The 27,687-nt window shown below is 41.0% G+C and overlaps 1 protein-coding gene across 4 annotated transcripts in view; it reads right to left on the reverse strand.

Annotated features, from left to right (window-relative positions):
• LOC145359270 (protein TANC2-like) overlaps window positions 1–27,687 on the reverse strand; it is a 1,038,666-nt gene that overhangs the window by 147,210 nt on the left and 863,769 nt on the right. For all 4 annotated transcript variants that reach the window (XM_080213802.1, XM_080213801.1, XM_080213799.1 and 1 more), the window contains 4 exons: window positions 25,386–25,519; window positions 13,581–13,812; window positions 8,616–8,782; window positions 5,941–6,548 (listed from right to left, as the gene is read on the reverse strand). In XM_080213802.1, the coding sequence (XP_080069928.1) occupies window positions 5,941–6,548; window positions 8,616–8,782; window positions 13,581–13,812; window positions 25,386–25,519 (1,141 nt within the window). The remainder of the gene's footprint in view (window positions 1–5,940; window positions 6,549–8,615; window positions 8,783–13,580; window positions 13,813–25,385; window positions 25,520–27,687) is intronic.

Genomic DNA, 27,687 nt, shown 5'->3' on the forward strand with positions numbered 1-27,687 from the left:
TGGAGGATATGAACAACACTTGGCCTCAGTACAATAATGTAACAGAAGCATTTTTAATACTTTCACAGGGTGTGAACATTGCTGGCAGGGCCAGCATTTATTGTCCATTCCTAATTGCTCTCGAGAAGGATGTGGCAAGTTGCAGTCCACTCATACAGTGGACTCAGCGTTGTGAAGGGAGTCCCAAGGTTTTGACTGTAAAATTTGAGTTAGCTGTTTTCATTTTTGGAGCCAGTCCTATTTTTGTGGCTTTCAGAATCAAGATTAAACCTCAGCAATATGTAGGCAGTAGGAAATGAACATTAATTCTAGTCATAATGATAAACAACTGATCACATTTCACAGAGACTGGCCTTGTTTTCTAATCATAATGGGTGATTCGTGAAGCAAATGCATTTCACAGGATCAGAATGTCACACTGTATGGGGTACTACACTCGGGTACACCAGCCTGGATTTCGTATTCAATTGTCCAGGGTGCGCGACACAGTTTTATTCTTTTTTTTTCTTTTCTGAGGGTAGTAAGGGTGTGGAATGCCCTGCCTGCAGCAGTTGTGGACTCGCCAACTTTAAGGGTGTTCAAATGGTCAGTGGATAGACATACGGATAACATTGGAATAGTTTAGGTTAGAAGGTCATTAGATTGGTTCCACTGGTCGGCGCAACATCGAGGGCCGAAGGGCCTGTACTGCGCTGTAATGTTCTATGTTCACTGTATCAGCAAATAGCTGCCATGGGATTATTTCAGCAATTATTATCATTTAAAACCTATCGTTTAATTATGATCATTTATATCTCATGGTGCCAAGTAAACATTCACAGAGAATGATTGCATTCAAACATTTATATTACTGCTTTCTTTGTAAATTTTATAGATATGGTTTGTGTATGTGGCTAGGGATACAAGATCTTAAGCAATTCAGAACACCTGTTTTCCTAAATTATACTGTACTAAAGCAGACTCAATGCCCAACACCATGGAGCTGTACTGAGGGCATCAGCTACTTTGCCTTGACTCACCGTGATGCTTGTTGCAATATAATCAATTCTCCAGCAAATTTGTGGAAATTTGCTTTGGAGTATCAAGGAGTGAAACCGTCCAACCTATGGCATTTTGTGCCAATAACATCACTTCAGCCAACACTGTGTAAAAAAAATTAAACCATGGCCGGGAATTCTCCAGGTTCATGCCTCGCCACTACTGCAAGCAAGGATTGAGAATTTGGCACTTAGCAAATCTCCGTCCACTGCAGCGGGACTGGAGAATCCCACTGGCATGAAGGACTGGAGAATCTTGTCTCATGTATTTAGATGTACATGGAATAAAACATAAGGCTGGCTAAGAGATTACAAACGTTAAGACGCTCTGCAATCTACAGTACCAGAGATAAAAATGCTTTGAATAGTCTACCCCAATAGATATGAAGAATTACAATATACAACAACTACTACAAAAGAGCTACAACATGGCCAAAATGTTACAGCGAGGTGAATGTGTGAGGGGATAGTGAAAGTGACTTTCTATATCTCATGGTAGAACTTGCATAAAAAGTAGTATCATGACAAGTAGAGAAAACTGGTCATTGCAATGATAACTAAATGAAAGAAAGCCTGATCAGCCAAACTACTGAAGTATTCCTCTTGTACATCAGCAGACAAAGTAGGAGGCTTTTTGGGAAAAGAGCAATCAAAGAGCAAGAAGATTCTGAACTGATGAATTATTCCCATAAAAACTCTGAGGACAGAATAATTATCATTCATCAATTTTACTGATTTTAAACTGGTCTTTAGGTCAATCTACCAAAAGGTTATATTTAAAATAATGAGGTCTTATAGATTGAAAACTCGTCTGCCTTAAAGAAGTATTTCAGTTATGTACTGCCAGCGGATGCCCTGAAGCAAACAGTGAGGTGAGACACAGCTGCCAATTATAAATGGCAGGAACCTTGGTGTTGATGACTTGTCTGGAACCACAGAGTTCACATGTCAAATTATGTGAGCAAATGAGAAACCCACCAATGGTGCTAATCCACAAATAACTGCAAGTTTTCTGAGTGTAATCCAAGTTGGTACAGCAGAGGTGAACAGGATCCAAACAAGGCTGAATCAGAGAAACTAGCTATTAATCTGGAATAAACTTAGTAGTTTGACAGACATGCGCACAGCTTGAAGGATAGCAGAATGAGTAGAATAAAATAGAAAGTGTAAAGTGAAACACTGCAGCTGCTGGAAATCTGAAACAAAATCAGAAAATGCTAGAAAGTTACAGTACATCATAAGAATATAGGAACAGAGGACTCAGGAGCAGAGGTAGACTATTTGGCCCTTGGAGCCTGCTCCATCATTCAATGACAGCATAGTTGATCTGGTCGTGCTCTCAATTCCACTTGCCTGCCCCCATAACTCTTTCAACTCCCCTTTTCTTTAATATCAAAAATCTAACTAACTCAGCCTTGAATAAATTCAATGACCAGCCTCCACTGTTAGAACATAGAACACTACAGCACAAACAGGCTCTTCGGCCCACAAGTTGCGCCGATCATATCCATACCTACCAGGCCTATCTATAACTCTGAATCCCATTAAATCCCATGTACTCATCCAGAAGTCTCTTGAAAGACCCCAACGAGTTTGCTGTTTTCTGAGGAAGGGAGTATACAAAGTGTATTTAGAACATAGAACACTACAGCACAAACAGGCCCTTCGGCCCACAAGTTGCGCCGATCACATCAATACCTACCAATCCATAGACCTATCTATAACTCCCAATCCCATATACTCATCCAGAAGTCTTCTAAAAGACCCCAGCGAGTTCGCCTCCACCACCACTGACGGCTGCCGATTCCATTCACTCACCACCCTCTGAGTGAAAAACTTACCCCTAACATCACCTCTGTACTTGCTTCCCTGCACCTTAAATCTGTGTCCTCTCGTAGCGACCATTTCAACCCGGGGAAATAGCCTTTGAGAATCCACCCTATCTATTCCTCTCAACATTTTATAAACCTCTATCAGGTCGCCTCTCAACCTATGCCTCTCCAGGGAGAAGAGTCCCAGCTCCCTCAACATAAGAACATAAGAAATAGGAGCAGGAGCAGGCCATCCAGCCCTTCGAGCCTGCCCCGCCACTCAACAAGATCATGGCTGATCTGTCGTGGCTCAGTTCCACCTTCCCGCCCTCTCCCCATAACCCTTAATCCCCTCTCTTATCAAAAACCCATCAACCCGCGTCTTAAAAATATTTAGCGAGGCAGCCTCCACCACTTCAACGGGCAGAGAATTCCAGAGATTCACCACCCTTTGAGTGAAGAAGTTCCTCCTCAACTCCGTTCTAAACCGCCCCCCTTTTATCTTGAGGCTGTGCCCCCTAGTCCTACTGTCTTTTTTGAGCGGGAAGAGTCTCTCCACCTCTATCCTATCCATCCCATTCATCATCTTATACGTCTCAATGAGATCTCCCCTCATTCTTCTAAACTCCAACGAGTACAAGCCTAGTTTATTCAGCCTCTCCTCATAGCTCAACCCCCTCAACTCCGGTATCAGCCTAGTAAACCTCCTCTGCACTCCCTCCAAGGCCAAAATATCTTTGCGCAGGTGCGGCGCCCAAAACGGCACACAGTACTCCAGCTGCGGCCTCACCAATGCCCTATACAGCTGCAGCAAGACCTCCCTACTTTTATACTCAATCCCCACCTATCTTCATAAGGCATGCCTCCCAATCCAGGCAACATTCTTGTAAATCTCCTCTGTACCCTTTCAATAGCTTCTACGTCCTTCCTATAGTGAGGCGACCAGAACTGCGCACAGTACTCCAAGTGGGGCCTGACAAGGGACTTATAAAGTTGCAGCATTACCTCCCGACTCCTAATATTTAATACCTACATATGGATAACAGCAAAGCCTAGGCATCTGTGGATATAACTGACAAGATAAAGTGGCATGAATGAACAGACAAAAACATCAAGACATTGAAGAGCCAAAGGAATGGTAAATAGGCAAGGAAGTGGGAATTCTTGGGAAATGCAAGAAAACATAACCAATGGAAAACCTGGGCATCAGATGCCGAATTAAAACTGATCTAAAAATGAGTAGCCAGCAAAAATGTAAAGTTTCCTGAAATTAACATTTAACAAAAGGGCTGCAGGCTCCTGAGAAGGACAAATATACCCAAGATTTAAAAGCAGTTTTGGATCTTTCTCCTAAGCACCCTGCTACTCAGGGAAATTATATTATCTAAACCTCAGAAGCACGCATTCAAAGTGAGGAAAGACGGTAGCCTAATGAGTTCGAGACATTTGTAAATTAAAGAACCTGAATTCATATTCTCAGAGGAAAACAAAAAACAAAGTAGCATCTTGCATTGACAAGCAACTGCTGGCAGGATTAACCACAGGAAAGTGCTGCAGGACCAGCTTCCTGTGTAATGAAATCAAATAAAAAAAGGCATCAGTATTGGATAATGGATGAATTAAATCAAGACTGACAAAGCTAATCACAAAAATCACTGACTATGATCAGGGGTTCAAAGGTCAGGGGGACAGGAATAAACATTACAAAGTTAGGAATGAAAAAGGCAGCCAACTAGAATACCTCCATTAAAAGCACAGCAAACTTGTGGAAATTAAGAAATGTCACGAAAGAGATAGTTCTGCACTTATGTGATCCTTCGTAGATGCCACCTTCTGAGCTGGTAGATTGAAACTGACTGTTAATTTGTATTTCTTATTACCTCCTGCCAGGCTGGACATGGGGCTCCCAGATGAAAAAACTTGCACATTTCCAATTATTTCAAAATTGTTCACTTTACACAGTTTCTATTTTTTGTGTATACCGTCAGCATTCTCCAAGTTGCAAACAGTAAAATTCTCCATGGGCACAAACTAATATTTAAACAATACCTTTCCAATTATCATATACATCAATATATATGTTCATATGTTTACAGTATATATAGCGATAATCTAAAATGTGCACCAAGGAACATCAATCCCCTGAAAATTTGAGATGCAAATTCATCCTGAATTGAGTTAGTAGCTTCAGGCAGGAACACTTGCTAAGAAAACAAACAATGGAAACCAATAATCCGACTCTGTTATCCCCCGGAATGCAATGTACCATTACTGTAGTATATCTAAAATAAACAGATTGTGGAAGATAATCACAAATGTATTTCAATACATTGAAATGGCAGAACTAGACAGCTCTTTACAAATACATATATTTGTCTGCAGTTTCAAAAAGCAGATAAATTGAGCGCTTCAATGTGACAACCGAAGTGGAACCTGTGAAGACGATTTGAATTTACATTGTCATGCAGTTCAAACACTGTTAGCACTGGAAAATTAATCCAACATTCTTTAAAACAAGATTATCCAAAAACAAATGCAGTGAAAGATGATGTACTGGTATGAATTATGATAGGACAAATGACCGTATTATATTATTGATATTTACAATGTTCCAAGGTGATTTTATCAGGCAGTCAGAATATAACACTTCCACAATGTGGTCGTAGAATCATTACAATGAAGAAGGCAGCCATTCAGCCCATCGAGTCTACATCAACTCTCTGAAAGAGTGTCTTACCCAAGCCTTCTCCCCCACCCTATCCCTGCAAACCACACATTTACCATGGCTAATCCATCTAACCTACACATCTTTGGACTGTGGGAGGATTTGGAGCGTCCAGAGGAAACTCATGCACACAGGCAGAATGTGCAAACTCCACACAGACACCTAAGGTCAGAATTAAACCCGGATCCCTGACGCAGTGCTAACCACTGTGTCACTTTTTTTTAAACTACAGATCCAGTGTATGAATAAGGCTTGTTAAATTTCTGAATATTATCCAATTTATAAAGCAAACATGAGACAGATTTTTATTATCAGCATTTCTCTGCCCCAGTTTTACATGAAAGAGATGTTAGTCATAATTTCTCACCTGGGATCGCAGAGGAACTTTGTCTTTTCTCCATCCTCTCTCCATATCAGCCATTCTCGAAAGGATGGGTGCACAAACATCCGTGTCATATCCCGCCGTTTTATCAGAAACATAGAAAGATTGTCCATCCGCTGTTGAAAGTCCTCCCATTCAAGGCTGCCGTCAATATTTCCTGCATTGATTGCCTGATAAAGCTGATCATCTGTCATAGGATGCAAGGATGCCACAGCTACATTCAGCAGTGGTAGCACACGCTCAAATGAGGATTGTGTAGGGAACTTCATGTTGCACTGCAAGAGGTAGACCTCAGCGAGGGAAACAGGTACTACTTTGTAGCTTGAACTCTTAAGCACCAAGTATCCTTTTTCAATCAAGTCAAAGGTTAGTTTTAGGTAGAGATATGACCCTTGGCTCAAAGCTTTGAGATGAGTACTGAGTTTGCCAAATGTTGTGTTGTCCATTTTACCATTGAGAGAGATGTTGTTCTGGATTTCAGGACTGCTGTGAATTCGGTGAAGGATATAGGCCTGTAAGTCCTGATCTATTGCCTCATTTACATCCAGTTTGTCCAGATATATTTTGTGGAATGGAAGAAGTTTGGCCACTTCCTGTAAAAAAAACACTTTCTTTAGGAAAAAAATAAAATGATTTTAAGGGAATGATAGCACAGCAGCACTATAAGACTGAGGTTTATAGTAACCATAGCTAAATGGTCTCAATTCATGACAGAGACATCAATACACAATGGAGTAAAGGTCAGCAAGACAATACATTTTTCACTCAGAGTCCAAGAACATGAAGAAAGATGACTGAACTCGGAAGTGAACCCAAATCAAAGCTTGAATATGGATAAATAGTTGGATAAATTCAAATATGTAAGTCATCAGCAACACATCAACTATAGCAGGTGTGATTCAAAATTTTCATTTTGTCATTTTATGATCCACTACTGGGAAAATATTGCTGAGATACTGCTAAGTAAATAATTTTCTGCAACTGTCCACTGCTCCAATCTAATTAAGAGACTACATCCCATCAACAAGCAAAAAGCCCAGTATGATCTCATATAACTGCTGTGAAATCACTGTACAGACACAGCTATCAACAAGGGGGCATAAGAACTAACTGTGTAAGGAGAAATCTCTACCAGGATTGATTTGCGGATTTTTTATTAAGGGGAAGTGACATAATGGTAATGTTACTGGATTGGTAATTGATTTGGAGGCATGAGTTCCAATTCCACATGACAATTGGGGAATTTGAATTCAATTAATAAATAAATCTGGAATAAAAAGGTAGCATAACGGTGATCATGAAGCTATTAGATTGTTTTAAAAACTCATCTGGTTCACTAATATCTTCGAGAGAAGGAAATTTGTTATTCTAATCTGGTTCGACTGACGTGATTTCAGAGCCACACAAACTGCCCTCTGAAATGGTCTGGTGAGCCTTTTCAAAAGCAGTGAGGGATGGGGAACAAATGCTGGTAATGCCATGAATGAATAAGGAATTAAGAAAAAATATTGTCTTCCCTCCTTATTTTTCTTTGTCTGTTTACACCGTGTGGGATGTTCAATGTCGGAAGCACGAGAAAGACAAAACGAGGTTGGTCACAGGTCACCAGCTGGATGACAGGACAAACTAGCCCATTTATATTTTCTCAGTTTGAGCTGCAGATTTCACTACAGTTAAATATATATCATTATTCTGTTTCATCTTTGTCACTGTCTTCTAACCCTTCTAATGTGTTAATGTCTTTTTAAATGAAGACTGATTAAAACCCAATACAATTTCCCATTGGTGGTCTGATGAATTTTTGCCTGCTTTTTTCTGCTCATTTTTCCTCTCTCCCCGAAGTTGTTTGACTTTTTACTGTTGTACAGTTCCACATGCACCAGAAGCCCTTTCTTATTTTAGACAATCATTTTATTGTTTATCAGGTGAGAGACAGGACAACAAAGGTTGGCTATTCAACTATACAGTATGACAGCTGAGATTGCTCCTGTCTTCACCACATGTTCACACTTCTACACTTCCAGTGGGAATGTGGTCAATTTTACTCTCTCTATCCAGGGTCTCTGCAACAAATTAAGTTGCCCTTCTGAAGATCTTAGGGGCTTTGGTATTGGATTAGCAATGTTTCTTATGAAGAGGTCAGAATTCCCTTCCATTCAATATAAATTCTTAACTTTAACCAATGCCACAAGCTAGAAGGGTTGAACTACAAAATTCACTATTCAAGCAGGTGGCTTACTTGTTTACAAGAAAATAGTTTTCCAGTGTTGGGAAAACAAACTGATAGTCCAGAGCAGTGTACAGTATACCATGCAGGGGATAAGCTAATCACGTTGGTGCGATATTAACATTAAAAAGTGTCTTGGTCTTCATATGCTTTTACCAGCAGAATGCACTCTAGTGCCAGATCAATGTCAACATGCAATTCTACCAAGAACAAATTTGTGTAAATAGACACCCAACAGAAGGAATAAAGTTTGGACACCACTTATTGGATTATGTCAATTTGAAAACTATAACTCCATATTTAACTATAATTGACACAGGCATCAAAGTCCAAACTTATTAGCTACATTTGGCATCTCATGAAAGCAAAAACTATCTTGACAATCTTTAATAACCTAATACAAGATTTTAGCCCTTCTATAATATAACCATACCTGAAGTGTTGTTCGAACTGTCACTATTAACTTCAGCCATGTTGGGAATTTTCCAATCATTTTAGTGAGAAAGGACACAATTGTGTCTCCGTAATCTGGTTTGTGAAACTCTGCTTCATTCAGGCCATCAATTAACAGGATATAATCTTCATCTGCAATCTTTCGCTCTGAAAAAACCAAAATCTGTAAGTACCAGCGAAAACATTCACCTTTCATGTACAAAATGGTTGCAAGGATAAAAACACAACTTTTTGTTGCAATATAGGCATTAAAATTAGTTTTCATTAAACTGAGGAAATGTATTGAACTAGTGGATTTTCAAATTATATTTCTCTTATGTTGAGTAAACTGAGAAAGAGATAGATCATCGAATTCTCATGACTCTCACTTCAGTATAAGGGTTAAATCTATCTGTAGTGCTGCTGATCAGAGATTGAGGTTTTTAGATTACTTGAGACCAAGAGTTTCTATCTGTAACAACTGCCACTGTTTAGACATCTTCAAGGAAAGCAGAATCAATAAGATGTTTTACAGATTAGTGCATGCTGTGAAATAGAGCATCAGCTCAGGTTCTAAATCTGCCTACAATCCAATATTACATTGTAAATAAATTACATCTATCCCCATTCTGGGATTTATTGTTTGAAATTAGAATAACATCCAGAGCATATGTTATTACCGTGCAAAAACATTCCTTATAGATAGAATAGAAGATAGCAAAATTTACGTAAGTATTCTCTGGGAGAATACACAGCTTGGAGGAATTCTGATGACCCCACAGCTCTCCATACCACCATGCATTCACCAACCCATCTTATGTTAGCAAGGAATAACTGACTTCCCATTTAAATATCTGTTCAGTGAAGGACACATTACCTGGTGATAATAGTTGCGAAAAGGAATAGGCGGGCAAAAAAAGCAACCTACAACGTTTCATCATTGGAATTCCATTTGAGCACCTGGGACATAAATTGTTCTGGAGCACAGCGTAAAGATCTGGCTTAAATGTTTGCATCACTCATGGTGCTTCATGGCTTTCCCTCCTTGATTTGCTATTCATTCCAATTTCCTCACGCCTGTGAAACGCTTTTAAAGCTGCTTTGTAATTATAATCCATTGCTGATTCTCATTATAATTTTGCTCAGGTCTTGTGGACTGGAAGAACTTTAGAATATGTTGCAGAATATGGAATTTCTCATGCAGTCCAACTGCTCATACAAAGTCCAAGAGACAGGTATTTTTTTTACAGCTGCAGTTTGAGGGATGCAGTTACATCATTTATAGAATATTGATGGTAAACTTTGAAAGCTCCTACATTTGCTTCATTGTTTCTATCAACCTCATGCTCAAGATAAAAAAGTTAACCAGTTATTCTGGAGGTTATAAGACCCTTGTCAGGCCTCATTTAGAGTATTGTGCGCAGTTCTGGTCGCCTCACTATAGGAAAGATGTAGAAGCTATTGAGAGGGTACAGAGGAGATTTACAAGGATGTTGCCTGGACTGGGAGGCATGCCTTATGAAGTTAGGTTGAGGGAGCTGGGACTCTTTTCCCTGGAGAGACGAAGGTTGAGAGGTGACCTGATAGAAGTTTACAAAATGTTGAGAGGAATAGATAGGGTGGACTCTCAGAGGCTATTTCCCCGGGTTGAAATGGTTGCTACGAGAGGACACAGATTTAAGGTGCGGGGAGGGAGGTTCAGAAGTGATGTTAGGGGTAAGTTTTTCACTCAGAGGGTGGTGAGTGAATGGAATCGGCTGCTGTCAGTGGTGGTGGAGGCGAACTTGCTGGGGTCTTTTAAAAGACTTCTGGATGAGTATATGGGGTTTAATGAGATTGAGGGTTATAGATAGGTCTGTAGGTTGGTAGGTGTTGATGTGATCGGCGCAACTCGTGGGCCGAAGGGCCTCTTTGTGCTGTAGTGTTCTATGTTCTATGTTATGCTTTGTCATTATATCACTGCTCCTTCTCAAGCTCTTGCTATATATCTTTCAAAGTTACTTTAAACAGTAGGCAACAGGCAATATTAGTTTAAGAGAAAATAGAAAATAATTGTCACTTATACAGCTGTCCAATGTTATTTGAGCCTTCAAATGGAAAGGGAAAAGTAAGTAACAGTCAGTTTAAAATAGTGAGTAGAGTGTTATTGGGAATTTGTCAGCAAACTCAGATTCATAAATACTTTGCCACTTGAGGCACTGGAGGTTATGACCATTTATAACAATATTTAATGGTTAAAAATACCTTAACTATTTGAGATATGAGTGTGGACAAAAATGGTGGAATTTAGTTGGAAATCATGCTGTTCAAGTCATTCAAGTTTTTTTAATGGATGAATCACACTGTCAAGGTTGTAAGGTTAGTACAAAGAGAGGTAGCATTTTTCATTTATGCAGCTGTTATTTACATATCAAACTTCTAGTTAAATTAGAGCTTGGGTTAGTTGTAGGCTAGAGTTGTGTCTGCTGGTCCCAATGACAAGCCTAAATATGCAACCTTAGAACATTATTCCAGACCAGAAGATGGAGTGGCATTTCCATTAGTCAGTCACCTGAGTACATTTGTGCGTTTCCAAATTGTGAGCAGTTATAAATTGAACAACATCAAGTTGAGACAGTCATTACACATCTTACTTTAGTCCAATTCAAGCAGAATGAAGAAACTTGGAATCCAACAAGTCTGGATTCAGACTCTGGTCTTAGGGAAAGCGTATTATCCTAATCACTACGTTCACCTTGTCTGCATATATCCCTTAGGACTACATGTTATTCTCTTTGCCCTAATTTTCCCTTTACAATTTATTTCTGGGCTACATACTTGCTATGATTGCAGGAGCAAAGCAAGCCAGGCACAATGATTAACACTGCTGCCTCACAGCAACAGGGACCCAGATTCAGTTCTGGTTTTGGGTGACTGTCTGTGGAGTTTGCACACTCTCCCTGTGCCTGCATGAGTTTCCTCCGGGTGCTCTGGTTTTCTCCCACAGTCTAAAGTTGTGCAGGTTGGGTGGATTGGCCTTGCTAAAAAAAAATTGCCCCTTTGTGGTCCAAGGTTTCTTAATGAGATGAATTAGCCATGGTAAATGCATGGGGTTACGGAGATAGGTGGGGGAGAGGGATGAGGTAGGATACTCTGTCAGAGAGTTGGTGCATAATTGATAAGCTGAACGGCCTCCTTCTGCATTGTAGAATTCTGCAATAACATGTTTTCAACCACCTTGGAAGTACAGGGAAGAATTCCAGTGTGTAATTCTGTCTAATTTTCTCTTCCCTTTATAGGAAGGTATCAGATACAATACCTCCAAACAGAAACACGGCTGAGATTGGGAATTGCAAAACAAATCTCAGTATTATCTTTCCTAAAGTTCTCTAAAACACTATGCCAAAAGAAACTAACAGTTAGGCACAAATGTTTTGGATGGTGGGGTCTCACCACCCAAAGAACAGCTGACTTCCTGAGCACCCCACAGTAATTTCATGCTTGAACCACAGAACGTTACAGCACAGAAACAGGCCTTCTGGTCCTTCTTAGCTTTGCTGAACCATTTTTCTGTCTAATCCCACTGACCTGCATCTGGACCATATCCCTCCACACCCCTCTCATCCATGTACCTGTCCAAGTTTTTCTTAAATTATAAAAAATGATAAAATGATAGGGAATGGGATAGCTTGATCTTGGGTTTGGGCATAGTTCGGCACAACATTGAGGGCCGAAGGGCTTGTACTGTGCTGTACTGTTCTATGTTTTTAAGTGAGCCCGCATTTACCACTTCATCTGGCAGCTCACTCCACACTCCCACCACTCTCTGTGTGAAGAAGCTCCTCCCATATTCCCTTTAAACTTTTCTCCTTTCACCCTTAACCCATGTCCTCTGGTTTTCTTTCTCCTCTAGCCTCAGCAGAAAAAGCCTGCTTGCATTCACTCTATCTATACCCATCAAAATCTTATACACCTCTATCAAATCTCCCCTCATTCCTCTATACTCCAGGGAATAAAGTCCTAACCTATTCAACCTTTCTCTGTAACTCAGTTTCTCATGTCCTGGCAACATCCTTGTAAACCTTCTCTGCACTCTTTCAACCTTATTAATATCCTTCCTGTAATTAGATGACCAAAACTGTACACAGTACTCTAAATTCGGCCTCACCGATGTCTTATACAACCTCACCATAACATTCCAACTCTTATACTTCAATATTTTGATTTATAAAGGCCAATGTACCAAAAGCACTCTTTACAACCCTATCTACCTGTAACACCATTTTTAGGGAATTATGTATCTGTATTCCCAGATCCCTCTGTTCTACTGCACTCTTCAGTGTCCTATTTGCTTGAATCAGGTTGAATTAGCACTAAATGGTAGCAGGTGGCATTTCAGCTGCTCACTTAGGAGGAAGGCCAACCTCAGGGCACTGCTGGCCAATGTGACTGGGTGGCAGCTTTCTAGTCCCTGCAGTGACAGTGCTGTGGTGGACAGAAGAAACAACGCAACAGGGCGTTGGAGCCAAACCAGTCATCACATGCCTGGACAAGTTTAAGGTGTCCCAGGACACGGAGGGCTGGGAAGAAAAGGTGAAGTGGGAGGAGATCAGGGTCTCAGGGCAGAGGCTGATGGGAGATTAAGAGGCCACCGACCTTCAGGGGAATAGGGCTGATGCCTGACTTCAGAAAGAGGCATCTGATGATGGCATCGCACCTCACTTTTTTGGTTTCCCTCATGGAAGTTAAATCTTACTGCCAGCCTAAAAATTGAGGTTGGGCAGGAAATGGCCCTTGAGTGCCCAATAATTGGTTAGGACATGGTTGGGCTTCCCATCCAAATTTAAATTGTTGCATGGTCGGAGCGAGCAGGATCCAGAGAGAATCCCATCCCTTCAATTTCACACACATCCCTGCCTGTGCAGAAAGAGTAAAATTTTGGTCCTAATTTCTAGAACTTAACTCCATTCAACAAAAGTTGGCCTACCTTTGCGCAGGTTGTCAAGTGGTTCCAGAACTCCTCTTCTAAACGATGCCATGGGATCTTGAACACAGGAGCGCAAGCTGAGCATACTCTGTAAATGTGGTTCCCGAAGGAGCTGCTCTCTATACGCAACAAGTTGGGGAGATCGACAGAGCAAAGCTGCCACATTGTGTACAAACTCTGGAACTAAGCATGTGTAGGCATTGTCTGCCTGGCAGTAATGATAGGCTACCACCTGGAAAAAGAAGTTTAATGAGCTTTTTTTACATCTTTTTAGTTTCCTAGTTGACTATAAAACCATCTATACAGTCAAAGTTGGAAGCAAACACTTGAGCTGATCGCACTTTATTCTTGGGACAAATTCAAGTTTGAACAAAAAGCTGCAGAACAATAAAAAGAACTAATCACAGCTCTTCAAAGAATTTGCCATTGCATTAGGCCTGAAACTTTAGTTTTTTATTTTTCCTCTGAAATTCAGCTTCAAGTTTCATCATTTCTCATTTTCCGTGCTGCCAAAGTTCCACCACATATTATTGTAAATATAATTGATATTGTTAAAACTGATTTCTGATTAACTAAAAACTAGATAAAAATGGCCAATTTTTCAACAATGTAAAGGTTGACACAATTATAATGGACGTCTGGCTCCGTTTTAAGCATCACAATAAAAATATTGCAACTTATCACGTTGGTGGTCTCAGCATCAGTATTGATTGAAGTGCACTGAGGTGTGAAAGAAAAAAGGACAATTTGTATTGTGGATGTCATCTACTGAGATTGGAATGAGAGTATTTAAACTTATTTTTCTCTTAACAGCTGTCAAGAAAGAAAAGGGTTGTAATGCATGTGTGCTGGATTCAAATCCAGATCCAATCTCAATGATTCTCAATGAGGGTTAATACAAAGATTAAACATCTTTTTCCAATTTGATGAATCTTTATAAGAGGGGGGTGGGTGGGGAGGGGAGAGTGAGAAAGAGGGGGACAGGGAGAAAGAGTGAGTGGAAACAGAAAGTCGGGGGGAGTAGAATGAGGGAGAGACATGGCAAGGTAAATTGAACAGGTTATGGAACTCCAAAAGGTACGAACAGACCTGGTGTCAAACGAATAGAAAGTCTAGGTGGTCACAACAATCAGAGGAAACTGCCAAGACAGAGAGTGGCAAAGGAGATGTGAAAATGAGAGTAAAAATTGTCAATACAACTATTTAGCTACTCGAGCTGAGAGGAATTTTGAGATGTTACAGTGGTGAAGGCATGGGCTACAATGATTTAGTAGAATTGTAACCCATGAAGTTTGATGTGGAAGATCAGTTAGGAGATTGATGAGGAGATCATTATGGGAATTGAGACAAACAAGAAAGGTGCTTGTACAACTGAATACTTTCCAAGAGAATTATCACATCTGTCTACTAAACATCTTAAAGAAACAAATGACAACTGGCTACTGTTAAATGATACAAGAATGTCTCCCATTTGTTCCCCATTTCATTTTTCCCAAACTGGAAAGATTTTGCTGAATGACTTCAAAGAGACTCAAATATTATTAGAAAATTACACTTTGAATACAAATAAATGCTTTATTAATCCAAACATGTGAGCGATGATCAAAATCAAACTCTTAACAATAGTATCTTATTACTGTGCTGTTGCGGTCTTGCTCGAGTCAATACTGAATGATTCACCCAGTGGACAATTGGAAAATAATTTTGAATGAACCCCATTACAATGACTAATCTAAGGTCAATCTTGATTTTCAGTTTTATCTGTATTTCAGGGATAGAAGTAAAAGATGAATCTGTACAGAGCAACAAGCATAAAATTGGTCCAGGTGTAATGTCAGAACAGCTGATGGGAGTTTGAATTGATAAGGAGGTGCTGTAAGAATGAGGCTATGTAGGTTTCCTCTGAGCATTTGTTGTAATTCAGCTTCTTTGTTACTTTTGGGAACAGGATTTGGCTCTTGAATTTTAAATTGAAGAATTCAGTTCTGTTAGCTAGAAACATGGCTTCCTCAGTCAGTACTAAAAACAAGATTAAAAATAATTTTCTGAATATTTAAAATTATTTTATCTTAGACAGTGAACCATGAAGATGGCAGTTTGTGCTGATTTATTTCATATTCTAGTGGACGAAGAGAGCAGATAGGACTCTGTTGGTACCACTCTCTAACATACCAGCAGGTGGTGGCTAAGAGACAGTCATGATCTAATTTTATTGTAGATCAAGAACACTGTGTGCAAATTTACATTTGTCAGTCTACAATACAGTGAGTAGCACATATGCTGTTCTATAAATAACTTGTGTTTCATTAAAATGTGTGTTTGCAGGAGGCAGAGAACGTAACTTCAAAAATGGCCTGGAGAAACAGGAGTTCCATTGATGCAATAGGGTTTCTTCCTCTTATTCACTGTAACATTGACACAGAAAATGGTCTAAATAAAGCCTGTCATTCTTCTCTGGCTGAGAAACAGTTTCAAAAATAAAATGTAGCTTACAAAAAAATTACAATGATTATTATAGCACACTCTTGTGGTCTGTTGTGCGTGCACGTGTGTGTGTGTTGTGTGTGTGTTGTGTGATTGTAGATCAAACCAGTTTAAATTGGTACTAGAATTCCATGTGCACCCAGTCTTTCTCTCCTGCAAAGGTATCACAAGTAGCAACATCATTCTTCATTGCATGTATCTCTCCACTTTTCAGATGCCTTCTTTTTTTTAATAGAAGTGGTAACCACACCGTGGGTAGGAATTATCAATCATCACAGCATGAGGGAAATGAAATATCAGTAAAAAAGAGCAGTTACTTCAGAACCTTAAGTATAAATTGTGTATGTGTTTCAAAAGGGATTTTAATAATTTAGAGAATTGTCCTACTGCTCAAAATTTGTGGGAGGTTTATTAATCAAAGTTAAAAATGCAGTTTTTGTAACTTCAGCAATAGAAAAGGTATTTATGTTGCAATACAAACAGAATCACAAATGATTAGCAACTAAAGCAAGTTTATAAACATTACTGATGAAGACTGCTGATTCATAAGTTTTAATCAACCATAATAGAGCTAATTGAGGTGGGGAGGGGGGTGTTGTTTTCAGAGCATCCTGAAGAGTGGAATAAGATGTTTCATTGATGCATTTCATGACTAAGTTGTGAAGGGATGTGGGGACATTGGGTGTGCCACAACTAGGAAGGAGAGAGAGAGAGAAAGAGAGAGTGAGGAAAAGCCAATAACCAATAGACAGAGGGAGACTAATTCTCACTCTCTAATTGGTAGCACTCAGCAAAAATAGATTAGTACAACACAGAAGTCAGCCATGCAGTCCATCAAATCTATGACGGTAGGACTAGAGGGCACAGCCTCAAGATAAAGGGGGGGCGGTTTAGAACGGAGTTGAGGAGGAACTTCTTCACTCAAAGGGTGGTGAATCTCTGGAATTCTCTGCCCGTTGAAGTGGTGGAGGCTGCCTCGCTCAATATTTCTAAGACGTGGGTTGATAGGTTTTTGATAGGCAAGGGGATTAAGGGTTATGGGGAGAGGGCGGGAATGTGGAACTGAGCCACGACAGATCAGCCATGATCTTATTGAATGGTGGGGCAGGCTCGAGGGGCTAGATGGCCTACTCCTGCTCCTATTTCTTATGTTCTTTTTCAAAGGTCAACCTAGCTGGTCAAACTTGCAGTTCTTTCCACATGTCTTTGCATTTTTTTTCTCCTTCAGTTATATATATATATATATGTCTACCGAACCCATTTTCAAATCACAAAATCTTCATGTCTAGGCTGGTGGAAGAAGCCAAGACCTTTATTATTAACTTATTAAAATATGCACAAGCTACAATTTCAGGATATAATTGTTTTTTTAAAACTATAATTTTGGATAATAAAAGTGACAGTTATTGGGAAAAGAAGTGGCAGATGAATGCGATCTGATGACGTTAATAAAGTATGATGGTGCACTGCGTACTGTCCTTTCTAAAATGTGAAGCTTTTAAGAGCCAACAGAAAAGACCGATGAGAAAATGGTAACAGATATGAGAGACTTCAGTTATAAGGATGGATTGGAGAACATGAAGTTGTCAGAGAAAGTTGTGTTCAAAATAATGAGATGTTAAGCCAGAATAGATAAGAGAGAAATTGTTCTCACTAGCAGAAGGGTCAAGAACTAAAGGACGTAGATTTAAAGTGATCGGCAAAAGATCCAAAAGTCACATGAGGAGAACCTTTTTAGGCAGTGAGCGATTAGGATGCACCGCCTAAAGAGGTGGGAGTAGATTCAGTTGTGGCTTTCAAAAGGAAATTGGTTAAGAACTTTAAGGAAAAGATTTGCACGGCTACAGGGAAGGATGGCAAAGTGGGACTAGCTAGACTGTGCTGGCAAAGACCTGGCACCGACTCCACAGGCCAAATGGCCACCTTTCTGTGCTGTGATCCTTGAATGATTCTATGAACATTGCAAACTCCTACTGTCTCTCCATATCTCAGAACAGCTTTTATTTTATAAGTGCCTCAATGGTCTGACCCTATTCCACTTCACTTTGGTTCTTAAACACGGGCTTCTGGTACATCACTTTTCATTTCCTTTGTTGTTAAAAGCAATAGCCTTCAGTTGTCTCACCTCATTCTTTGGAATACCCTCCTATATTCTTGCTCCTTTCTTTCTATGTTCTATGTCTCAGATATCTTTGACCATGCTTTAAGTCAACTCTCCTAACTCTTTTATGAATGTGCAGTCTGTTTCTCCTCTATCACGTACCTTGGGATATTTTCCTAGGTGCAAAAAACAAAGTTATTTTGATGTCAGACATTAGCATCTATTTGTGGATTGTGAAAACTAATGCATATCCTTTGGTTTTCTATCCTTATTGCTATTATTCCCAAAATATTTTTTTAACTTTTTTAACCTGGCTAATAGGCCTAGGGTTAGAACATAGAACATTACAGCACAGTACAGGTTACCTAGTTCTTTTCTGCCTGGCAGGCCACAAAGCAAGTAGCCTCAGATGCTTTACAAAGGATATGCATGCTACTTGCTGTCAGGTCACAAATCACTGATGCTTAGTAATGCAGAGAAAAAATATTCTGCTTGAAGGCCAATTTAGGTTTAGTTTAACTTCACTGCTCCTTATTAAAATGGTTTTTCACAATTAAACTACCTGCACTGTACTTCAGGTAATTAGATGCTGTCCTGACCTTATGGGTTGATTAATTTTTGAAATAACAATGTCTTCAAGCATTTCACGGAAGCTATTAAATGAAGTAACATTTATTCTGTTCCCTACTTTTAAAAAGGGAGCCATCAAAATAATTTTAAATTAGACCATAACAGTGAAATTTTACCAAATTCAAAGAGTAAAAATTCTATTGAGTTTTTTAAATGTAAGGTACACATATGGTCCCTGGCATTGCTGACAGCAATATGTCACAAGAGTTGGAAAAAGCACATTTGATATTGATCCACCTGAGACAATACAGCAGATAACAAAACGTTTGGTTAGAGAATTAGGTTTATGGTGTGTATTGGAATACAAAAGTGCTCACACCTGGGTACAAAAGATCCCTGAATTCATGTTGTTTATCAGGAAGGACAGAAAGAAGGAAGATTGGCAATATTATTTAAGAACAACATTAGGGAAGAGATGATGTCTTAAAATGTTCCGGGAAAATCTACTTGTCTAAGGAAAAATAAAGTTTATTTATTAGTCACAAGTAGGCTTACAGTCACACTGCAATGAAGTTACTGTGAAAATCCTCCAGTTGCCACATTCTGGCGCCTGTTCAGGTACACTGAGGGAGAATTCCGCATGGTTAAATCACCTAACCTGCACATCTTTAGAACTGAGAAGGGAAAATGGAACATCCGGAAGAAACCCATGCAGACACAGGGAGGACATGCAAACTCTACACAGACAGTGACCCAAGCCAGGAATCGAACCTGGGTCCCTGGTGCTGTGAGGCAGCAGTGCTAACCACTGTCCGCCTGATAATAAACAATAAAGGTACCATGAGATTGGAAAATATATTCTATAGATTATTAACTCATGGGAAAATTGTAGTGGAACAAATGTGCAATAAAATTATAGTGAAGTGCAAAAATTAAAAAGCAATTATAATGGGGGGCTTCAATTATACTGAGATAGTAGAAGTGAGTAATGTAAAGAGCAGAGAACGGAAAAGATTCCTAGGGTGTTTTCAGGAGAATTTTCACATCATATGTTTCCAGTTCACAGAGAAAGGAGGCATTATTGGACCTGGATTTTGGAAATAAGATGGGCCAAGTGGATCATGTGTCAGTGGGGGAACGTTCAAGGGACAGTGATCATTCTGTCATGAGCTTTAGGTTGGACAAGAACCTGGAGTGATCCAGAGTGAGTATAATTAAAGCCAACCTCAATGGGGTGAGGAAATATCATAAGTACATAAGAACATAAGAAATAGGAGCAGGAGTAGGCCATCTAGCCCTTCGAGCCTGCCCCGCCATTCAATAAGATCATGGCTGGTCTGAAGTGGATCAGTTCCACTTTCCCGCTTTCTCCCCATAACCCTTAATTCCTTTGCCTACCAAAAACCTATCTACCCGCGTCTTAAATATATTTAGCGAGGTAGCCTCCACCACTTCAACGGGCAGAGAATTCCAGAGATTCATCACCCTTTGAGTGAAGAAGTTCCTCCTCAACTCTGTTCTAAACTGCCCCCCCCACTTATCTTGAGGATGTGCCCCCTAGTCCTGAAATATGTGGCAGATGAACTGCAATCAAAATTATCAGATGTGGATTAGGATCAGATTAGGATGTGGAAGCCATTGAGAGGGTGCAGAGGAGATTCACAAGGATGTTGCCTGGATTGGGTGGCATGCCTTAAGAAGATAGGTTGAGGGAGCTAGGTCTCTTCTCCCTGGAGAGACAAAGGATGAGAGGTGACTTGATAGAGGTTTACAAGATGTTGAGAGGTATAGATAGGCTGGATTCTCGGAGGCTATTTCCCAGGGCTGAAATGGTCACTACGAGAGGACACAGGTTTAAGGGAGTAGGTACAGAGGAGATGTCAGGGGTAAATTTTTCATTCAGAGGGTGGTGAGTGAGTGGAATCGGCTGCCATCGGTGGTGGTGGAGGCGAACTCGTTGGGGTCTTTTAAGAGACTTCTGGATGAGTACATGGGATTTATTGGGATTGAGGATTATAGATAGGCCGGGTAGGTATGGATATGATCGGTGCAACTTGTGGGCCGAAGGGCCTGTTTGTGCTGCAGTGTTGTATAACACTGAACACTACCTTTAAAGAGGAAAGAGTTTGGGCACAATCCAGGAGGGGGACAGGTAGGGCAAACAAATCCACAGTTTACTCTCTCTTTCGTCATCCAGCAAAGTAATGCAGAAAAAGGGTGCATATTATGTATGTCAGATAGGTAATATAATTGATAATCACACTCATTGTAAAAGAGGGGAATTGAAAAACGTCAAATAAGAGAAGCGAAAGCTAGGTATGAAAAGAGACTGGTAGCCAACATTAAAGGGCTTTCAAAAGTACACTAAAGACACATAACTAATAAAAAGCTGGTAAAAGGAGGAGGACCCATAAGGGATTTATGCATGGAGACATGTTGAGGAGGTGCTAAATGCGTACTTTGCAACTTTCTTTACCATGGAAGAGGATGGCACTTGTGCCATGGTAAAAATGAAAATAGTTGAGAACGTGGGTGGGCTTAAAATTTAAGGGGGAGGTATTAGATAACCTGGCTGTATTTAAATTTGATAGATCACCAGGACCAGTTGAGATGTGGCCAAGAATAATGAGGGAGGATTGAAATTGCAAAGGAACTGGCCATAATTTTCCAATCTATCTTAGATACAAGTGGTGTCAAAGGATTTGTGAATTGAAAATGGCATTTCTTTTAAACAGCAATGAAAACTAAACTTAAAAGTTACATGGGCAAATATGGGTTAATTAAGGAAAGTTAGATTTGTTGAAGGAAAATTATGTTTAACTAACCTATTTGAATTTTTGATAAGGGTAAATTGTGTGGAGGGTGTGGAGAGTCTGCAGAATGATCTAGATAGGCTGGACGAATGGGCCAGGAAATGGCAAATGGAATTTAATGTTGTCAAGTGCGAGGTGGTCCACTTTGGTAGGAATAATGGTAGGAAGGATTATTACTTAAGGGGCGAAAAACTGCAGCAGGCGACGGTGCAGAGGGACCTCAGGGTCCTTGTGCATGAGTCGCAAAAACCCAGCCTGCAGGTGCAGCAGGTGGTCAGGATGGCAAATGGGATGCTGGCCTTCATAGCGAGGGGGATTGAATATAAAAGTAGGGAGGTCTTGCTGCAGCTGTATAGGGCATTGGTGAGGCCGCAGCTGGAGTACTGTGTGCAGTTTTGGTCGCCACACTTACGCAAGGATATTTTGGCCTTGGAGGGAGTGCAGAGGAGGTTTACTAGGCTGATACCGGAGTTGAGGGGGTTGAGCTATGAGGAGAGGCTGAATAAACTAGGCTTGTACTTGTTAGAGTTTAGAAGAATGAGGGGAGATCTCATTGAGACGTATAAGATGATGAATGGGGTGGATAGGATAGAGGTGGAGAGGCTCTTCCTGCTCAGAAAGGACAGTAGGACTAGGGGGCACAGCCTCAAGTTAAAGGGGGGGGCGGTTTAAGACGGAGTTGAGGAGGAACTTCTTCACTCAAAGGGTGGTGAATCTCTGGAATTCTCTGCCCGTTGAGGTGGTGGAGGCTGCCTCGCTAAATATTTTTAAGACGCGGGTTGATGGGTTTTTGATAAGCGAGGGGATTAAGGGTTATGGGGAGAGGGTGGGAATGTGGAACTGAGACACGACAGATCAGCCATGATCTTACTGAATGGCGGGGCAGGCTCGAAGGGCTGGATGGCCTACTCCTGCTCCTATTTCTTATGTTCTTATGTAACACAGCTGATGTAGTATATATGAACTCTGAAGAGGCATTTCATAAAATGCCACACAATGAGCAAAGTTGGAATCATGGAATATAAGGGACAGTAACAATACAGATATGAAATTTGCTGAGTGACAGGAAACATAGAGGTCAATTTTTGGAATTAAGGAAAATTTATAGCAGTGTCTTCCTGGTTGTAACAGCATACATGAGCCTGGGCTTTATCAGGGGTAAAGTGTGCAAAATCATAAATAACCTGTACGAAACATTGGTTCGACTTCAACTGGAATACTGCATCTACTTCTGGACACCAAACATTTTAGAATGTGCACAGAAGAAATTTACAAGAATGATTCCAGTGATGAAGAACTTCAGATATAGAGACAGATTGGAAAAGATGGGACTGTTCTTCTTGGAGATGGGAAGATTGAGAAGATATATGACAGAGATCTTCAAAGTCTTGAGGCATCTTGAGTCCAAAGATGTGCGGGTTAGGTGGACTGGTCATGCTAAATTGCCCATTAGTATTAGGGGATTAGCTAGGGCAAATGCATGGGGTTATGGGGATAGGCCCTAGGTGGGATTGTGATCAGTGCAGACTCGATGGGCCAAATGACCTCCTTCTGCACTGTAGGATTCTATGATGATTCCAATGGTGAGAGGATCGAGAACCAGAAGACAATGATTTAAAGTGTTTGGAAAAAGAAGCAATGGTGACATTGGAAACATTTTACATGGCAGATTATTTAGGATCTGGAATGCACTGATGGTGGAAGGTGAATGAAGAAGGATGAAGAATGAAGGAGGGTGATGATGAAGGATGGTGGAGACATGGCTGGAACAATTAAAATTGTTGATGCTCAACAAGCTAGCATTCTAGGAACCTAAATATCTCAGAGAGTAGCAAGGTTGGAAAAAATGGCAGATGAAATGAGGATGGGATGAAATCATGGTGGATCTGAAAACAAAGATAGAACATACAACAGCACAGTACAGGCCCTTCGGCCCTCAATGTCATGCCGAGCTATGTCCAATCCCAAGATCAAGCTATCCCACTCCCTATAATTCTGGTGTGCTCCATGTGCCTATCCAATAACTGCTTGAAAGTTCCTAAAGTGTCCGACTCCACTATCACAGCAGGCAGTCTATTCCACAGCCCAACCACTCTCTCCGTGAAGAATCTACCTCGGACATCCCTCCTATATCTCCCACCATAAACCTTATAATTATGCCCCCTAGTAACAGCTACATCCACCCGAGGAAACAGTCTCTGCACGTTCATTCTATCAATCCCCCTCATCATCTTATAAACCTCTATTAAGTTGCCTCTCATCCTCCTCCACTCCAAAGAGAAAAGCCCCAGCTCCCTCAACCTTTCCTCATGAGACCTACCCTCCAAACCAGGCAGCATCCTCGTAAATCTCCTCTGCACTCTCTCTTCATGCTTCCACATCCTTCTTATAGTGAGGTGACCAGAGCTGCACACAGTATTCCAAATGTGGTCTCACCAACGTCCGGTATAGTTGCAGCATAACCCCACAGCTCTTAAACTCAAACCTCCTGTTAATAGACACTAACACACTATAAGCCTTCTTCACAGCTCTCTATCTACTTGAGTGGCAACCTTCAGACATCTGTGGATATGAATCCCAAGATCTCTCTGTTCCTCCACATTCCTCAGAACCCTGTCGTTGGCCCTGTAACCTGCATTCAAGTTTGTCCTACCAAAATGAATCATTTCAATTCATCAAGATGTGGGGAACGATTCTCCCATCCCACTGCATTAATTTTTTAGTGCAGCGAGCTGGGAGATTCAAGCAGCGCCCGATGCGCGGGATCTGCGCTGGGCACGTGTGCTCGCATCTCCCAGCGCCTGATTTCCGACGATGTCAGCGTCAGAATCGTAAACATACAGCATTATCTTCACTGATGAGAGATAACCATTTCCAAATACCACCTGCACCACTTATACCCACTTAAAATAATCATGTTTAAAATGGGTAGTCATCTATATTGGACACAAAAACAATAACCCTAGTGTCAATTTGAAAATTGCCAGTTACTACAACATAAGACACTCTCTGTTCAATTCAGGCAGAAACAATCATGCTTACTATACCTTATAGAAGTATACTGAGTAACAAAGCAAATATAATTCAGAAAATAATGCTAAGTTATTTTTTGTGTACTTAGACCCCGCTAAGTGGTGTGGGATTACTGGCTGCAATTTTATTACAGTAGAGCTCAAAACAATGGGGCAAGAAGTCACTACATAGATGGAAAATTCTTGTTACATAATTTATAGTGGTCATCGTATAAATCGATTCACATAAACATTTGCAGAATAAATGCAATTTTAAACAGATATGGACGCTGTGAGCTGAGGGCCTTTTTAAAAAGAGGAACAAACTCCATCAAATGAATTACATGTATAGTATTCATGTAACTGAGGAGTTAAAACAAGGAGGAAAAATATATCGAAATATAGCACGTCCTTTCCAGATTGAAAAATTAAGCTGTAGTTTTTACACCTATGTATGTGTTATTTTGCATGTAAGATAAAACAAGACATGAGTGCAAGATGGCAAATGGATTTATGTGACCTCTAATGGGCATTTTGCTCGAGTCAAGGTTTTATTATGTCATGTAAAATATAAAGTTGTCTATAATCGAGCAAAAAGAATATTTTGTAACTTGAATTTATTTTCTTTAAATGATCGATTATGAGCCAAGTTTTATCGATGAGAATCATTTTCGCTCTAGACACATCCAGCTGATGGCATTTAACAGCTGTTAAATTATTATTCAAAACCTGAGCAGGAACAGTTTCATGGCCAATATGAAAAATAAGCTTGCAACATTAGTGAGTCAGCATTCACTTCCCATCTCATTTCACCTGTCATCTATACCTGTGTGGCCAATCTTTTCATAGCTTCCTCCTGGCGTCGGCGAAGTTCAGGCGTGCTTGGACAGCTCCCACTGGCAATAGAGGGGTGGGCCTGAGCTGGCTGGGTAAGTGGTAGATCTCTGCTACCTTCTACATCTATAGGAGTGAAAAGAATACCAGAATATTATGAGAGGAAATACAGACAAGCTTGCAATTCATGCTGTTTGAGTAAGGATTTCTTTACTTATCTGTCCCTCATGTTTTCTGTCCCCATTCCCAGCCATGGTGAGCATCACACACACACTCCTGCAGCAAATGCAACATGGGCCAGAGGCAGAGTCTAAATATTGCATATCTTAACCGTAGTAATGAATCGTAACAGCAGGTTCTGGAACAGTTCTGGAACGGGGTTCTTGAGAAACACGAAGATAAACAAGTCCCTAGGGCCTGATGGGACATACCCCAGAATACCGAAAGAGGCAAGGGAGGAAATTGCTGGGGCCTTGAGAGAAATCTTTGTATCCTCACTGCCTACAGGGAAGGTCCTAGAAGATTGTAGAGTGGCCAATGTTGTTCTTTTGGTAAAGAAGGTTAGCAAGAATAATCCAGGTAATTATAGGTTGGTGAGCCTCACATCAGTGATAGGGAAATTACTGGAGAGGATTTTTCGAGACAGGATTTATTCTCACTTGGAAATAAGTGGACGTATTAGTGAGAGGCAACATGGTTTTGTGAAGAAGAGGTTGCGTCTCACTAACTTGATCGAGTTTTTCGAGGAAGTGACGAAGATGATTGATGGGGTAGGGCAGTGGATGTTGTCTACATGGACTTCAGTAAGGTCTTTGACAAGGTCCCTCATGGCAGATTGTGCAGAAGGTGAAGTTGCATGGGATCAGAAGTGAGCTGGCAAGGTGGATACAAAACTGGCTCGGTCAAAGAACATAGGACATAGAACACTGCAGCACAAACAGGCCGTTCGGCCCACAAGATGCGCTGATCATATCCCTACCTCCCAGGCCATAGAACTATCTGTAACTCCCAATCCCATTAAATCCCATGTACTCATCCAGAAGTCTTTTAAAAGATCCCGGCGAGTTCGCCTCTACCACCACCGACGGCAGCCGATTCCACTCACTCACGACGCGCTGAGTGAAAAACTTATCCCTGACATCTCCTTTGTACTTTCTCCCCAGCACCTTAAACTTGTGTCCTCTCGTAGTGACCATTTCAGCCCTGGGAAATAGCCTCCGAGAATCCACCCTATCTATTCCTCTCAACATTTTATAAACCTCTACCTGGTTGCCTCTCAACCTTTGTCTCTCCAGGGAGAAGAGACCTAGCTCCCTCAACCTATTTTCATAATGCATGCCTCCCAATCCAGGCAACATCCTTGTAAATCTCCTCTGCACTCAGACAAAGGGTAGCAGTGGAAGGGTGCACTTCTGAATGGAGGGGTATGACAAGTGGTGTTCATAAGAACATAAGAAATAGGAGCAGGAGTAGGCCATCTAGCCCTTCGAGCCTGCCCCGCCATTCAATAAGATCATGGCTGATCTGTGGTAGCTCAGTTCCACTTTCCCGCCCTCTCCCCATAACCCTTAATCCCCTCTCTTATCAAGAACCCATCAACCCGCTTCTTAAAAATATTTAGCGAGGCAGCCTCCACCACTTCAACGGGCAGAGAATTCCAGAGATTCACCACCCTTTGAGTGAAGAAGTTCCTCCTCAACTCCGTTCTAAACCGCCTCCCCTTTATCTTGAGGCTGTGCCCCCTAGTCCTACTGTCTTTTTTGAGCGGGAAGAGTCTCTCCACCTCTACCCTATCCATCCCATTCATCATCTTATACGTCTCAATGAGATCTCCCCTCATTCTTCTAAACTCTAATGAGTACAAGCCCAGTTTATTCAGCCTCTCCTCATAGCTCAATCCCCTCAACTCCGGTATCAGCCTAGTAAACCTCCTCTGCACTCCCTCCAGGGCCAAAATATCCTTGCGCAGGTGCGGCGCCCAAAACTGCACACAGTACTCCAGCTGCGGCCTCACCAGTGCCCTATACAGCTGCAGCAAGACCTCCCTACTTTTATATTCAATCCCCCTCGCTATGAAGGCCAGCATCCCATTAGCCTTCCTGACCACCTGCTGCACCTGCAAGCTGGGTTTTTGCGACTCATGCACAAGGACCCCGAGGTCCCTCTGCACCGTCGCCTGCTGCAGTTTTTCGCCACGTAAGTAATAGTCCTTCCTACCATTCTTCCTACCAAAGTGGACCACCTCACACTTGCCAACATTAAATTCCATTTGCCTCAGGGATCAATGCTGGGAC

This window comes from Carcharhinus amblyrhynchos, chromosome 27 (assembly GCF_965287045.1).
Source record: "Carcharhinus amblyrhynchos chromosome 27, sCarAmb.v2.hapA, whole genome shotgun sequence".
NCBI lineage: Eukaryota > Metazoa > Chordata > Chondrichthyes > Carcharhiniformes > Carcharhinidae > Carcharhinus > Carcharhinus amblyrhynchos.